At 39.5% G+C, this 16,015-nt stretch overlaps 1 protein-coding gene across 2 annotated transcripts in view; it reads right to left on the bottom strand.

The window, feature by feature from the left end:
* The window catches only part of LOC132830868 (26S proteasome non-ATPase regulatory subunit 11), a 105,280-nt gene that overhangs the window by 29,943 nt on the left and 59,322 nt on the right, over positions 1-16,015 (bottom strand). The window contains exons 9-14 of one of the 2 annotated variants that reach the window (XM_060848766.1): positions 15,535-15,597; positions 10,706-10,831; positions 4,457-4,492; positions 2,623-2,674; positions 2,373-2,402; positions 1,762-1,904 (exon numbers count right to left, since the gene is read on the bottom strand). In XM_060848766.1, coding sequence (XP_060704749.1) covers positions 1,762-1,904; positions 2,373-2,402; positions 2,623-2,674; positions 4,457-4,492; positions 10,706-10,831; positions 15,535-15,597 — 450 coding nt within the window. The remainder of the gene's footprint in view (positions 1-1,761; positions 1,905-2,372; positions 2,403-2,622; positions 2,675-4,456; positions 4,493-10,705; positions 10,832-15,534; positions 15,598-16,015) is intronic. The other variant, XM_060848767.1, reaches the window with a different exon arrangement.

The raw sequence follows: 16,015 nt of genomic DNA, 5'->3' as shown, positions 1-16,015 counted from the left end.
ACCAGATGTTGATTGGGTAAACGGCATGCAAAATGACTGTTCAGTCTGTAAGAACCACCTCAAGCTTCTAGTCATTTGCCACTTTAACTATCCACTTCTCATAACATTTCAGTTCTTAGCCTGCTACAGTGAAGCTAAACAAAAGTTCAAAGAACATCTCATCTTTCAATGAGGCACTTTAGAGTCTTTGAGGCACAATATCAAATTTAATAATTTCAGACCATGAGCTGCATCGTCCATTTGGATTTGTTTTTGGGGCTCTCTGCTGGTCTGATTTTTGTTTTTCATGTTTTTGCATAAAGGGAGCTGGTTTCTGCTTTCACACCAACTCTGGACAAATGTTTTACTTCCATTATTACCATTTGCCCATTTTCCCACTACATCGCCATCATTAATCAACACCACACTCTACTCTACCCAACCCCAGGTATTCTTTTGTTCATCATCTTCTTCTTAAATAGTTCAAAACTTGGTCCCTTTCTTTCCCTAATTCTGAAGGCATATTCAGAACTGACCCTTGCCGCTCTTCTTTGATTGAGCCGGAGATAATTATCTCCGGATTCTGCTTTACCTTCAGATTTTAGCATCCACCATATTTAGCTTTTATTCTGCCTTCAAATGAAGTGGGTTGAGGGGGGAGGCTTTAGTTTGTCTGTAGTTAGTAGCCTAGCTTCATTTTTAGAGTACAGATTCAATCATCCCCCAGTTATAAAGTGCAATTTAGGAAGGAATAATTTGGTACCGAGTGAATGAGGATTTTTTTCCAGAACTGGTCACAGAGGTGAAGAGACACCAAACTGAGGCAACCACACATTTGCCACATGCAGGAATGTGCAATTATAGAATGACAATTCTACACACATTTTTATATAAATACAGACACAACAATCTTCTATAGAAGCATTTTTGTGTAATATTTGCAAGAATGTTAACACAATGTTGCACATTGGGAGTCAAAAACATGTACTACCTTTGGGCAAAGCAGTGGACAATTTGACAGTGCACAGCCGGTGAATCATCACTCCCAGCTGGCAGTCATAATCACAGTCTGACACATTTTAATTTTAGGTCATAGACACAAACTTTAAATTTTGAAAAGTTGAGAAAACCGAAGTAAGCTTTCAAACAGACTAAGTACTGACAACTTGGCTGCAACAAAGTGACCTAATCGGATGACAATCTCAACCTTTTGGGAAAGGGAAAAAAGAGTTCAAGTGCAAGAGAGCGAGAGCGCAAATCTCACTATGTGTAAGTTGCTTTGTTTTGTAGGAAAAATGTTGTAAAATAAGTCATCTTTTTGAATTTTATTTTAAAATTCATTCACATGGCACCACTAAGCAAGTCAACATTTATTTACATCCTTAGGTGCTGACAGGGCAGTTAAGACCCACACAATATGGCTGATTCTTAAGTGACTTACAGACCAAATGGGTTTTTACAAAATTGTTTCTACTGTAGATCCTCAAAATAATTGGGAACGGCACCTACCTAAACTTTTGACAAAATCTAGTCTTTACATTAAAAAAATGTTGCATACAGGCTCACATATCTAGTTCCTTTTTAAAGATTTCTGCCTCACCAGGCAGCTGTGCAAACTGAAGAGAGGAAAATATTGCAAGATGTCCAGTTTTAAGAAATGATACCACATTGATTATGAATAATGCATCACCTCAAGTAGGAATAGTCACATATATCAGCTGGACACTACATGCCAATATTGTTTTAAAAAGAGATCTGTTCCTTGCATTACATTACACTTACCTATGTTAGTTTTTTTGCCTTGTTGTAGAGAGAGTCCACTACTTTACTCATATTCTGGATTGTTTCAAGCGCAGTTTCATATGTTTTGTCTACTGGAGGCTCATCAAACACAATCAGGACTCCTTCGCCTTGGTCTAAAATACCTGCAAACACAAACAAGATCTAAAACATAAATTGTTGGAAACAATTCCCAGTTTCTAGGTAGATTATAAATTATTTCTCTCAAATCTAAGGAAGTATGTACATCAATGTACAATATTTACTATGAGAGCACCAAAGATACTGGGTGCACAATACTGATAAGATTGGAACAACAAACACCAAACCTACAAGACAATTTTGTTTTGTTCAGACTAGTAACCACAGGTTGGTTAATCTGCAAAAGGGTTAAAGCTGACAAGTTGATAGTTTTGTTAAGGTTTAAAAATGATATCTCAATTTCTACATAGTTCTCCTTACTCCACAGGCAAAATGAAGATTTTTTCCCAAGGACATGCTGTATGAAACTGCATACTGGAACAACAATACCACATGCAGTTAATATTTCAGTCCTATTGGAACAGGTGAAAAGTTATTTGAAACAAGAGATTTGATCAAAGTTTAAATCATACCTGTCTTGAGAGATGATTTATTAAGGAGAACTAAAAAAAAACAGACAAAGGTAACTCTTGACAAAAAGTTAGCCCTTGAAATATTTTGCATCATTAAGATTTCAAATTGTGATTGAAGCCTGTGCTTAAATCGGTTACATGGAAGAGTTTACATCATTGACAATTATAGTGTATTCAGAACTGGGTATGATTTTAGGTATGATTTTAACTTTGCTTTTAAACTTTCATGCAGGAACTGTTCAATACTTACCATGAAATTTCTTGTCCAAGATCATCTGAGAGAGTTTTCTTTCTACATCGCCCTGGAATAACAGCATCTTGTTAGGTCCAAGTCACATTTAACAGCTGTCCAACTGACAATGTCATTTTGGATTAATTATCTAGGGCAAAATTACATTTTTCTTGTTTTTGGCTAATTCAGAGTCAATGGTATTTCAAATTCAATAAAATTTTCAAGGAGCCACACAGCAGAATCAGAAAATGAGAAGATTTCAAGATAAACAAGCTCCAATCAACTTAGTTAACGTAATGATAAAGTTTCAGCATTTCAGTTCCACTTTGGGTACTTCCTTAGAACCATCAGTCCCAAAGATAAAAATAGACTTTTCTTTAAATTATTCAAAACGAAACATTCCCTGGTTATAGATTGCCAGATCTCAACCACATAAAATAAGTTGTACCCTTGTTAAATTTCATGAGTGAGCAGAAATAAAGGTGCACGATTGTTTTTCAATCTAACTGAAGCACTCAAATTCTTCAAAGAATTGGATGTGGCTGGTAAATCAGAACCATGTATATTGTAGTGAACTACAATGAAATTATTTGGCACTTAAGAGCCTTGCCATTCATTTTTAACTCAGAACACAACTCCAGTGGAACTATTGAATAGTAAAAAATGCTTGAAAGCAAAGGGAGACTGTCTATGTTTCACTTTGAAATAGTTTAGTATGTTTGAGACCAACTGACATACTGCAAAAGTAAAAATAAATCTGCAGTCTTCCTGTAGAAAACAAAAATCAAAAACAAGACCTTCAGTTCTTGGGCAAAGAGATAGCCTGGTTTTATTTTTGGATGCGGCATGCATGAAGGTGAAGGCTGCCAAATTAAGGACTGAAACTTTGAGCTACGCTGTATCTCTTCAGAAATATTCAGAAAGCAGATTATAATAGGGAGGCAAAGATATTAAGTAACCCTCTTAAGTCATTACTTAGAATTCTCACTGTTACAGAACGTACAGAATATAAAACTCAAATATTTGGGGAAACATCAAGGTGACAAGTTAATCCACTTTTTAATTGCTGTAGAAGATAATTGTACGAACTGTACTGCAAAACTATTTGTAAATTCCAAATTCTCTTATCTCTATGGTAATTCGGTTCCAGACTTCAATATTCTGAAATCCAATATTTCTGTCATCAGACTACTACATAACAAGAAATTTAAGTGGTGGGAAATGTACCTGGATAAAACTGATGGTAAGAAATGCTGCTCAAATTTCCCCTCCTTAACCAAGGCAATGAAGCCAATTGTAGTCAGTTGATTTTAGCCAAATTGGCAAGTAACAGGAGGAGGAATACATGAGATCTTCCTGGTTGTGAAAGGCTCAAATTCTCTTTTACTACATCGAGACAGGCACTGGCGAGCTGAAGAATGCTTTAGTTTGGAGTCATACAGTTTTAATAACCATTCAATAAAAGGTTATTTAAAATGCTGTTGCTGAATTGGGCCAACATTTTTTCTATCTCAAAATTTTCTCTCAACATTTTAACAAGAGCTATATGTAGAAAAACGTGGCAATCATTTCACCTGCAGAAAGACCCCAAACACAAATGATCAGTTAACCTGTGTGTTGGCTGAAAGATGAATTTTGCAATGAAGCAACGTTTGAATAACACGTATGTTAGAGCAAACTGCAGTTGAATTTCCTTGAAGTTTCAACTTAGATTACATGCTCAAATCTTAGTCTAATGCCCTCAATCTTGAGTTGAACCTTATCATGAGATAAAGTGACATCCTTTAAGATTCAGTTCAACATCAAAATTCAGAATTCCTCATGCCCTACTTAAATATAGGTGACCACTTACCTTGGATAGTTTTATAATACTTGCTATGTGTTCTATCTGTAAAATTAAGAAAAAGACATTTTTTGTTTCTCCAAGTCACCACTAAAAATAGACAATTAAAATAAACAGTTGCAAGTCATGTGTCACAATGCCATGCAAGGATATGTAAAATATGATAAAGCATCAATACAAGTACCTTTTGTTCAGAAGAATTCACCCAAAAACTGTGCTTTAAATACTAATAAACGTAGACACAATACAAAAAAAACCTGTTCAAAACTGTGCAATATGCAAGTGTTTATTGTACAAGTTAGTTTGAAAATGATCACAACCATATAAACCAATATTTTGTTAGCTAGAAAAGCAAAAAGATGCATAAAACTGAGGAACTGAGCACAAAGGCAAATAGGCAGAAGTGGGTACTGCAGATGCTGGAGATTGAGTCAAGATTAGAGTAGTGCTGGAAAAGCACAGGTCAGGCAGCATCCGAGGAGCAGGGGAAAAAAAAAATCAAATGTTTTGGGCAAAGGCCCTTCCACTCTATTCTTGACACAAAGGCAAATAACTAATACTAATCTTTCATAAAGCTTCAGCTCGGTCCCCAGTGGATAATGAGTCCACTTCTGGTCACATTTTAGAAAGGCTATGAAAATCCTTGAAAGGACACAGAATAAGTAGGCCCACAGCAGGAACTTGATGGGTAACAAAGGCAAGGCATCTAGTGCTCAAGACTGGCAAGGATAGGCCCCCAGTGCAGATGGAAGGCTGCTTGAAGGACTAATGCTGAACTTTTTTTTAGATCTTTATTTTTCTAACTTATTTTTAAGATTCGGTACCTTTGCATCTAAAATGGTGCCATAAGTGGAGACTTTTATAAACAGTTCATTGTATTTACATCAGTACATGTGACAATCAACCTAAATTTTAATTCTATTCATTAGAAGAATTCTCAATTATTTTAGTGACAAGGTCAGGTTTAAGAATGGTGTTATTTTTCTTGGAGTAAAGGATATTGAGGGAAGATCTGAGAGATGCATAAGGCCATGACAAGATGGGTTTTGGGAGCAGCTTCCCTTTACCCAATAGTAACTAGGCACAGATTTAGAACTTAGGCAACAAATTCAGCAGAAATGTCAGGAAAAGCTTCCATTCACCAGAGGCAATGACCTGGCCAATGCTCCTTATGAGTTTGGCAAAAGCTGAGATGATCAATAACTTTTAAAAGAAAGCTGGACAGTAAAAAATTTGCAGCGTTACAAGGGTAGATGCGGGGTGAATAGGACCGACCAGATTGCTGCACAAAGAGCCCTCATGGACTGGATGGGCCAAACAGCCTTCCTCCTGTAGTGTGAAAATTCAAGAATATTTTATTTAAATTATTTTACAAAATTATAAGCCTTTGGAAAGGCCAATCTTTGCTATCCATCCTTAAGTGCCTTTGAGATGGTGGCAATGAGCATTGCTTGCAGGTTTACCCACAATGCTGTTGGGGAGAGGTGTAGATATTAAACTATTGACAGAAAGCAGTATAGTTCCAAGTCAGGATGGTGAAACTTGCAGATGGTGTCAACCTTAAGCATCTTTTGCTCTTTTCCTTCTATGTGGTAGAAGTCATGGGTTTGGAATGTGCTGTCAAAGATAACTTAGCAAGTTGTTGCATTGCAGCATCTATGCAGTACACATTGTTACTGCTGTGTATTGGTAAAGGAATTAGGGGCTGTTATGGATGGGTACAATTCAAACAGGCTAATTTGTCCTGAATGCAGTCCAGTTCAGAGCATTGTTGGAACTATCCTCATCTATCACTGTTTTGATTTGTGCCTTGTATATGGCAAATAGGCAAGTTACACACCTCAGAATTCCCAGTCACCGACTTGCTCTTCTTGTCGCAGTATTTACATGGCTAGTCCAGTTCAGTTTCTGGTCAATGCTACATTGGCCAGATAGAAATAGTCACATGTTTGGAAGATTCAGTGATGGTTATGCCACTGAATTTCAAGGGAGGGGATTAAGTCATCTTGTTGGAGATGGGCAATGCTTCCCACACAAGTATTCAGCCATATTCATGCCACACATTAATCAAGCCTGAATGATGTTCAGTTTTGGTTGCATATTGACTGTTTCAGTATCTGAGAAATTATGGATAGCACTGCACAGTGAGTATATCTCCAACTTTTCCCTTCCACGACTCCTGTGTCCCCATTTCTGGGTACAGACTATAAAGTCTCCAAGTCCCTCAGCTATCCAAATGACACTTCCTCATATCGTATTCCCTGTAAGGACGCTGTTGAGTCTTGGCTATTTCTACTTCAACAATTCAGCTTTCTAATGTTCACAATTTTGATATGCTTCAGGATTCAAACAACTCTGTGAAAGCGATTTTTGTGAAGATTTGAAGCTCAGGTTGAGGTTCAGGTCTGAGTTTGCTCACTGAGCTGGCAGGTTTGTTCTCAGACATTTTGTCACCATACTAGGGAATATCATCAATCAAACGTCATTTACAAGGTACCATGCAAGGACTGCAACAAACACTACATCAGACAGACAGGCAGGAAACTAGTCACCAGGATATACAAACACCAACCAGCCACCAAAAAAGATGACCAGCTATCACCAGTATCCTTACACACAGATGAAGGAGGACAACACTTTGATTGGGACAACACATCCATCCAAGGACAGGCTAAACAGAGACATAAATGGGAATTCCTAAAGGCCTGGCATTTAAACCAGAACTCCATCAATAAACACATCGATTTGGACCCCATTTACCGACCTTTCAAAAATAACTGGAAATGACCCACCTTAACAAACCAAGACATCTAAATAGAAAGCGGGACAGAACTCCAGCACTTCACTGGAGGCTCACTGATAATGCTACCTAGAATGTGACAAAACATCTGCAAACCTACCAGCTCAGCGAGCAAACTTACAACCTCAACTCTGACATCTGAACGGAGGACCTTCTTTTAGTGAGACTAAAGGCTTGGAACCTGGAGTTCCGCGAGTGAGAAAGTATCAATCCTAATGTAATGGACACACTAGACTGGATCTGTTATAACTGATGTGCTCACCTGCAATCCCATAGCTAAGGTCCTGTTGCTATTGCTCTCTGATTCACCACAAAGGTTCACAGGATTATGCTGCAGAAGTAGGCCACTCAGCCCACCACATGTGAAGAGAGTACTTTAACACCATTTATAGAATCAGAGATGTACAACACGGAAACAGACCCTTCGGTCCAACTCGTCCATGCCGACCAGATATCCTAACACAATCTAGTCCCACCTGCCAGCACCTGACCCATATCCCTCCAAACCCTTCCTATTCATATACTCATCCAGATGTCTCTTAAATGTTGCAATTGTACGAGACTCCACCACTTCGTCTGGCAGCTCATTCTATATGTAGCACCCTGTGTGAAAAAGTTGCCCCTTGGGTCGCTTTTATATCTTTCCCCTCTCACCCCAAACCTATGCCCTCCAGTCCTGGACTCCCCGACACCAGAGAAAAGATTGTCTATTTATCCTATCCATGCCCCTCATAATTTTGCAAATCTCTATAAGGTCACCCCTCAGCCTCCGATGCTCCAGGGAAAACAGCCCCAGCCTATTCAACCTCTCGCTATAGCTCAAACCCTCCAACCCTGGCAACATCCTTGTAAATCTTTTCTGAACCTTTTCAAGTTTCACAACATTTTTCTGATAGGAAGGAGACCAGAATTGCACGCAACATTCCAACAGTGACCTAACCAATGTCCTGTACAGCCGCAACATGACCTCCCCACTCCTGTACTCAATACTCTGACCAATAAAGGAAAGCATACCAAACACCTTCTTCACTATCCTACCTAACTGTGACTCCACTTTCAAGGAGCTTTGAATCTGCATTCCAAGGTCTCTTTGTTCAGCAACTGCCCCTAGGACCTTACCATTAAGTGTATAGGAGAAAGTGAGGACTGCAGATGCTGGAGATCAGAGCTGAAAACGTGTTGCTGGAAAAATGCAGGTCAGGCAGCATCCAAAGAGCAGGAGAATCGACGTTTCGGGCATGAGCCCTTCTTCAGGATTCCTGCTAGGATTTGCTTTCTCTAAATGCAGCACCTCCCATTTATCTGAATTAAACTCCATCTGCCACTTCTCAGCCCATTGGCCCATCTGATCAAGATCCTGTTGTAATCGGAGGTAACGTTCTTCGCTATCCACTATACCTCCAATTTTGGTGTATACCTCTTACGCTCACATTCAAATTATTTATATAAATGAAGAAAAATAGTGGACCCAGCACCGATCCTTGTGGGACTCCACTTGTCACAGGCCTCCATTCTGAAAACAACCCTCCATCACCACCCTCTGTCTTCTATCTTTGAGCCAGTTCTGAATATAATGATGAGTTCTCCCTGTATCCCATGAGATCTAACCTTGCTCACCAGTCTCCCAGGGGGAGCCTGGTCGAATACTTTAGTAAAGTCCATATAGATCACATCTATCACTCTACCCTCATCAATCCTCTTTTTACTTCTTCAAAAGATTCAATCAAGTTTGTGAGACGTGATTTCCCACGCATAAAGCCCCATAACTCGGCATACTTTCCACATAAATAATCATCCAATGCCCTCTTGAATGCCTCAATTGAACCTGTCTGCACTATTAATTCCCAGATAGCTGGGAATGAAGGAGCACTTCCAAAATATGACTCCTATCGAAATGGTGATTATCTTTTATGCTGTTGCCCTGAGGCACAAAATAAATCACAAGGGGGCTGGCCATAGTCTGAGATTTGAGCACAAAATCTTGATTGGTCTGGGAAGTGTAGTGCTGGCAGTGTAGTACTTGCTATATGAAAAAGTTTTATCTCACTTTGCGATTTTTCAAAAACAAACGCAAAATGGGTCCTCTGCCCCTCAGTCCATTTGCAAGAAATTATTACTCCCCATCTACACTAACCAGACCCATTTCAGTTTTGAAACTATCACATCTTCTCTTCTTCTCAAAGGAAAAGAAATCCAACATTTTCAACCTTACTTCATAACAGGTCTCAACCCTACAACATTCATACGACCCTCTTCTGCACACTCAAATGCATTATCATCCTTTCTTCAGTATGGTGCCCAGAGCTATGCACAAAACCTCAGCTGAGATCTAACCAGTGTCTTATTCAAGGTCATCATAGCCTCCCTGTCCTTGTATTCCATGGCTCTATTAATAAAGCTTAGAATACTGTATGATTTATTAGCAGTTTTCTCTATCTATCCTTCCAACTTTAATAGCATATTCATATTCACCCAGATCTCAGTTTTATCATTCCATCTAGAAGAGAACCTTTTATTTTATAGTGTTCTACGCACTAAAGTGCATCACCTCTTACTTCTCTGCATCGAGCTTTATCTGTCATCAGTCCGCCCACCAATTTATCAATGTGCTTTTGAAGTTCTCTACAATGTTCCTCAATGTAGAACTCTTCAAATTGTATTAGCTGCAATTGAAATTGTCCCTTGCACATCAAGTAGTCAAATTGACTGGTCAGAATTGCTGGACCAATCTTTACAACATTTTTAGAACATGGAAATGATGCTTCAAAATTACCCAATCCTCCAGCACTACCTCTAAATACCAAGCAAAAAATTGTAAGATTGTTGCCAGTCACTCCACAATTTCCACACTCACATCCTTCAATGCCTACGGGCGTATCGCATCCAGTCCCAGTTTATCAACATTAATTACTAAGAGTTTCCAATTTCTCAGAATCTTGGAAATTTTCTCCTGAGTTTTATCCTGTTATCACAGCCTTGGTAGATTCTACCTTGTAGTTAAAGACAAATACAAAGTATTCATTTAATATCCCTGCCATGCCTCTTGGCTGTATGCATAGATGTTTTTTGGTCCCTATTGAGCACTTCTCCTCCTCCTTGGTTCAGCTGAGGGAAGAGGTAAGCACAGAGTGTCGGAACAGGACAGTCAACAGGAAACATGAATACTAAGTAGTAGGACAGGCCAGTCCAAAGTGGCTCTGATTGGATTCACATGGCACACTAGCACAAAATGACTTCAGAACAAACCTCATGGCTCCCAGCAAGAATACAGGCCCCACCTACTGAACAAATGTGAAAAGAAACGACAAAATGGGGCAACTTTAAACTTTCAAACTGCACGAGTAATACTGAAAAAACCTTTTTTGTCCAAAGGTCACAGTTAACATTTCAGAATGGATTCAAGATCCGTTGAATACGAATACTATGGGAATTTATTTCATTCACATATTGGCAATTACCTGAACTCTGGAGAAAGGCTCAATCACTCGGATAAGATTCTGCTCCAATAAGTTGTCATACAGCTTTGCCAGATGTGTGGTGATAATCGGATCATCCCGTAGCTCTCCTTGGAAATCTGTTAAAGCCTGCAAATTGCAAGAGCAAACTTTTAATTGATACTGAACAGAACATTTCCTGAACAGTAAAGTTTGCATATCTGCGATTTAAGTCAATTCAAGTCATGCTTTCGTGGGTTTTTTGGTAGAGCTAAACTTAACAAGGCAAAACCTGCTGCAGGTAATGGGTAAAAATGATAAGCCTAAAATCAAGCACTTGAAGTAGTAACAAATGTTTGTCTTTAACCCATTTCTTTTCAGGCAGATTGCCACCTGGAGAGACCATCTTGGTTAAAAGATATTTTGCACTTATGTCAGTTGTTAATTAAGGAGCTCTTTCAAACTAGGACTCACACTGAAATGGTGAATATCTTTTATGTTGTTGCCTCAAGGCACAAAAAGGCCAACCATAGTTCATCTGGTACCCTGGTCTGAGACTGGAGCACAAAATCTGGACTGGTACTCCCACAATAATATTGAAGGAGTGCTGCACTGTCAGATTTGAGAAGGTGAAGCTCCATTTGCGCTCTCTGGTAGATCAAAAGACATTGTGGTAGCAGTGTGGCAAAGAAAAAGAGAGTATTTTCTCAGGTGCCCAAACTAACATTTAATCTCAATTATCACAAAGTAAATGGCTGATCATCACACTGCCATTTGTGGGAACTTGATTGCAAATTTGCTACTGTGTTTTTACATTATATGATTGACCACACTGCAAAGCATTTTGGAAACTTGCCAAGTGGTTTGGGGTGTTCTATAGACCTGAAAGATGCTACTTAAACTCTAACGGAAAATCATCCAAGTCTGAGTAATGTGCCAAGCTGTTTGAATTTACATAAGACATAGGAGTGGAAGTAAGGCCGTTCAGCCCATCAAGTCCACTCCGCTATTCAATCATGGCTGATGGGCATTTCAATTCCACTTACCCGCATTCCCCCCGTAGCCCTTAATTCCTCGAGACATCAAGAATCTATCAATCTCTGCCTTGAAGACAACTTCATTTCAAAAAGATTATGCTTATGACTCATTACACAAGGTAAGGGATGATATTCAGTCCCTTGCGTGGGGGGAACCTAGACTCAGGGGATGCAGAGTCAGTGTGGATAGAGCTGAGAAATTCTAAGGGTAAAAAGACCCTCTTGGGAGTTTCTACAGGTCCCCAAACAGTAGTCTGGATGTCGGATGTAAGTTGAATCAGGAGCTGAAATAGGCCTGTTGCAAAGATGTTACTACAGTTGTTATGGGGGATTCCAACATGTAGGTAGACTGGGAGAATTAGGATGGCATTGGACCTCAAGAAAGAGACTTTGTGGAGTGCCTGAGATGGATTCTAGAACAGCCTGTGCTGGAGCCTACCAGGGAGAAGACAATTCTGGATCTGGTATTGTGCAACGAACCAGAATTGATCAGGGACCCCGAAGTGAAGGAACCATTGGGAAGTAGTGACCATAATACAATAAGCTTCATTCTGCAATTTGAGAGGGAGAGAGTACAATCGGAAGTGACAATATTTCTGTTGAATAAAGGGAACTGTGGAGCTATGAGGGAGCAGCTGGCCAAAGTTCAAATGGTGCAATACCTTAGCAGGGATGACAGTGGAGGAACAATGGCGGATATTTCTGTGTATAAGGCAGAAGATGCAGGATCAGTTCATTCCAAAAAGGAAGAAAGATCCTAGGAGGAGGCATGGGTGGCTGTGGCTGACGAAGGAAGTTAAGATACATATAAAGTTAAAAGAGAAAAAGTACAACATAGCAAAGATAAGTGGGAAAACGGAGGACTGGGAAGCTTTTTAAAAAAAAACAGAGGAATACGAAGGAGGAAATACGCAGAGAGAAAAAAAAAAGAGGTACGAAGGTAAACTGGCCAAAAATACAAAGGAGGATAGAAAAAGCTTTTTTAGGTATGTAAAAGGCAAAAAAAAGATTAAGACTAAAATTGGGCCCTTGAAGACAAACAGGAGAACAAAGGAAATGGCAGAAGAATTGAATTGGTACTTCAGATCTGTGTTCACTGGGGAAGACACAAGCAATTTCCCTGAGGCAACAGTGGCTGAAGGACCTGAACTGAAGGGAATTTATATTTGCCAGGAATTGGTGTCGGAGAGACTGTTGGGTCTGAAGGTTGATAAGTCCCAGGGTACTGAAGGAGGTGGCTTGAGAAATCGTGGATGCGTTGATGATTATTTTCCAGAGTTCGATAGATTCAGGATCAGTTCCTGCGGATTGGAGGGTGGCTAATGTTGTACCACTTTTTAAGAAAGGTGGGAGAGAGAAAGCAGGGAATTATAGACCAGTTAGTCTGACCTCAGTGGTGGGAAAGATGCCAGAGTCTATTATAAAGGATGAAATTACAACACATCTGAATAGTAGTAACAGGATAATTCAGAGTCAGCATGGATTTATGAAGGGGAAATCATGCTTGACTAATCTTCTGGATTTTTTTTGAGGATGTAACTCTGAAGATGGATGAGGGAGATCCAGTAGATGTAGTGTACCTGGACTTTCAGAAAGCTTTTGATAAAGTCCCACATAGGAGGTTAGTGAGCAAAATTAGGGTGCATGGTATTGAGGGCAAAGTACTAACTTGGATTGAAGGCTGGCTGGCTGATAGGAAACAAAGAGTAGTGATAAATGGCTTCATTTCGGAATGGCAGGTAGTGACCAGTGGGGTACCACAGGGATCAGTGCTGGGACCGCAGCTTTTTACAATATATGTTAATGATATAGAAAATAGCATTAGTAATAACATTAGCAAATTTGCTGATGATACTAAGCTGGGTGGCAGGGTGAAATGCGATGAGGACGTTAGGAGATTACAGGGTGATCTGGACAGGTTAGGTGAGTGGTCAGATGCAGTTTAATGTGGATAAATGTATGGTTATCCACTTTGGTGGCAAGAACAGGAAGGCAGATTACTACCTAAATGGAATCAATTTAGGTAAAAGGGGCAGTACAAAGAGATCTGGATGTTCTTGTACACCAGTCAATGAAGGTAAGCATGCAGGTACAGCAGGTAGTGAAGGCTGCTAATAGTATGCTGGCCTTCATAACAAGAGGGATTGAGTATAGAAGCAAAGATATTCTTCTGCAGCTGTACAGGGCCCTGGTGAGACCACACCTGGAGTACTGTGTGCAGTTCTGGTCTCCAAATTTGAGGAAAGACATTCTGACTATTGAGGGAGTGCAGTGTAGGTTCACGAGGTCAACTCCTGGAATGGCGGGACTACCTTATGCTGAAAGACTGGAGCGACTGGGCTTGTATATCCTTGAGTTTAGAAGACTGAGAGGGCATCTGATTGAGACATATAAAAGATTATTAAAGGATTGGACACTCTGGAGGCAGGAAACATGTTTCCGCTGATGGGTGAGTGCCGAACCAGAGGACACAGCTTAAACATATGGGGAAGACCATTTAGGACAGAGATGAGGAGAAAATTCTTCACCCAGAGTGTGGTGGCTGTGTGGAATGCTCTGCCCCAGAGGGCAGTGGAGGCCCAGTCTCTGGATTCATTTAAGAGTTGGATAGAGCTCTCAAGGATAGTGGAATCAAGGGTTATGGAGATAAGGCAGGAACAGGATATGGATTAAGGATGATCAGCCATGATCATATTGAATGGTGGTACAGGCTCGAACGGCAGAATAGCCTACTCCTGCACCTATTAGATTAGGTCTAAGATTAATCATTAACTCCCCAAGTAGGAACTTAAAACGTATAGTCACGTGATTACTAGTTTTCTTCTGATCTTACCATGTTAGACTCATTTATAATGTCTGGAAATGTAGTTGACCTCATTTCTAAGAAATATACTCTGGTACAAGCCTTTCAGATACAATATTTTGCTTTGGGCAGCTGTGATAGTGATGAAACAACAACATTCACTTTATTTTCTAACCAAACAAACAAGCTTGCCATGCACAGAAAAACAACAGTTTGGCTATATTATTAATGACAAACAACCTTTTAAGAACAACTCCAATTCAGGTGGATGCAATCAAATACCATTCAGAATAATCTTTGGCAACATCCACTGAACAACAGAGGACCAAAATCTGGTTCAACCTGCCAAATTTACAAACGTACCATCACCATTTATTCCCTGCACACAGTGATAACAGACTCAGATTGCAAGTACTTAGTTATAAATAGCAAACAAATTAGAACCTACATTTTGAATTTTTGATTATGTTTTTATTCATTTTTACAATCCAGAATTCATGTACTTCCGTGCGTAATGATCTCCATTTGAAACTGGGGGTGTACATGCTCAGCTTCTCCTATCCACAAGGAAGCTGCTGCTTTTGTGCAATGTTCAGTGGCAACACACACACCCTCCCATCCCCAAAATGTCATCAAATATCATGTACATTTGCAGTTCACCTGTAAGTAGAAGGAAGAGGATAGACGTCCAGAGAAAAGCTTTCCCATTCTGTGTGGGGATAATGTTACAGATACAGTTGAGAAAACATTGTTAGTTACTTTTCATGGACATGTTCTATACTTGGATGGCCCACAGATCACTGTAAAATAAGTTTCAAATGCACTCTGAAATTGTTTCCTCCACAAATAGTTGAAGTTCTGTATAATTGTTGTGCAAAGCAAAGGCAAACATATCAATGTATCCTATTACTTAGGACGTAAAGCCCTAACAAACAGCATCTCTCTCACACTAGGCTCTGCATACCATCCACTGTCAATTAAATTTCACACTAATTGTTTTTTGGATAACTTACTCTTTCAAAATCAGCCAGTGATCGATTCTTACTTGCTTTGGCCACACATTTTAGCGAATCAGTCTTAAGATTAAAGAGATAACTGTTAGTGGATATGAAATTTCTAGTTGTTAAACATACCAGAGGCAAAAAAACAAATAACTTAAGACAATTTAATGACATACCCACCTGTGTGTCTTAAAAATTGCATACCATTTCACCCTATATTTCTTCCAAAGGATAGTAACACAAATGAGTGCGTATTTCAGGACCAAGACAAGGCAGCAAGCTGATAAGTTATTATCCTTGCTATTTCAAAACGAACTTCTATTCCACAAGTGTTATTTTATGTTTTCCTATGTTTTTCCAGTACATTGTGAGTCATTACTTATGTTGATGAACTTACTTTTTGCCTTCTTGGCCCACGTTATTTGCATGGGCTATAGTTCACTTAAATACAAAATATATGAACACATCCCGCACCTCCGCCCTCAGACCCCAC

The sequence above is a fragment of the Hemiscyllium ocellatum genome, chromosome 32, assembly GCF_020745735.1.
Source record: "Hemiscyllium ocellatum isolate sHemOce1 chromosome 32, sHemOce1.pat.X.cur, whole genome shotgun sequence".
Taxonomy (NCBI): domain Eukaryota; kingdom Metazoa; phylum Chordata; class Chondrichthyes; order Orectolobiformes; family Hemiscylliidae; genus Hemiscyllium; species Hemiscyllium ocellatum.
This window is presented reverse-complemented; position numbering and strand designations above follow the sequence as displayed.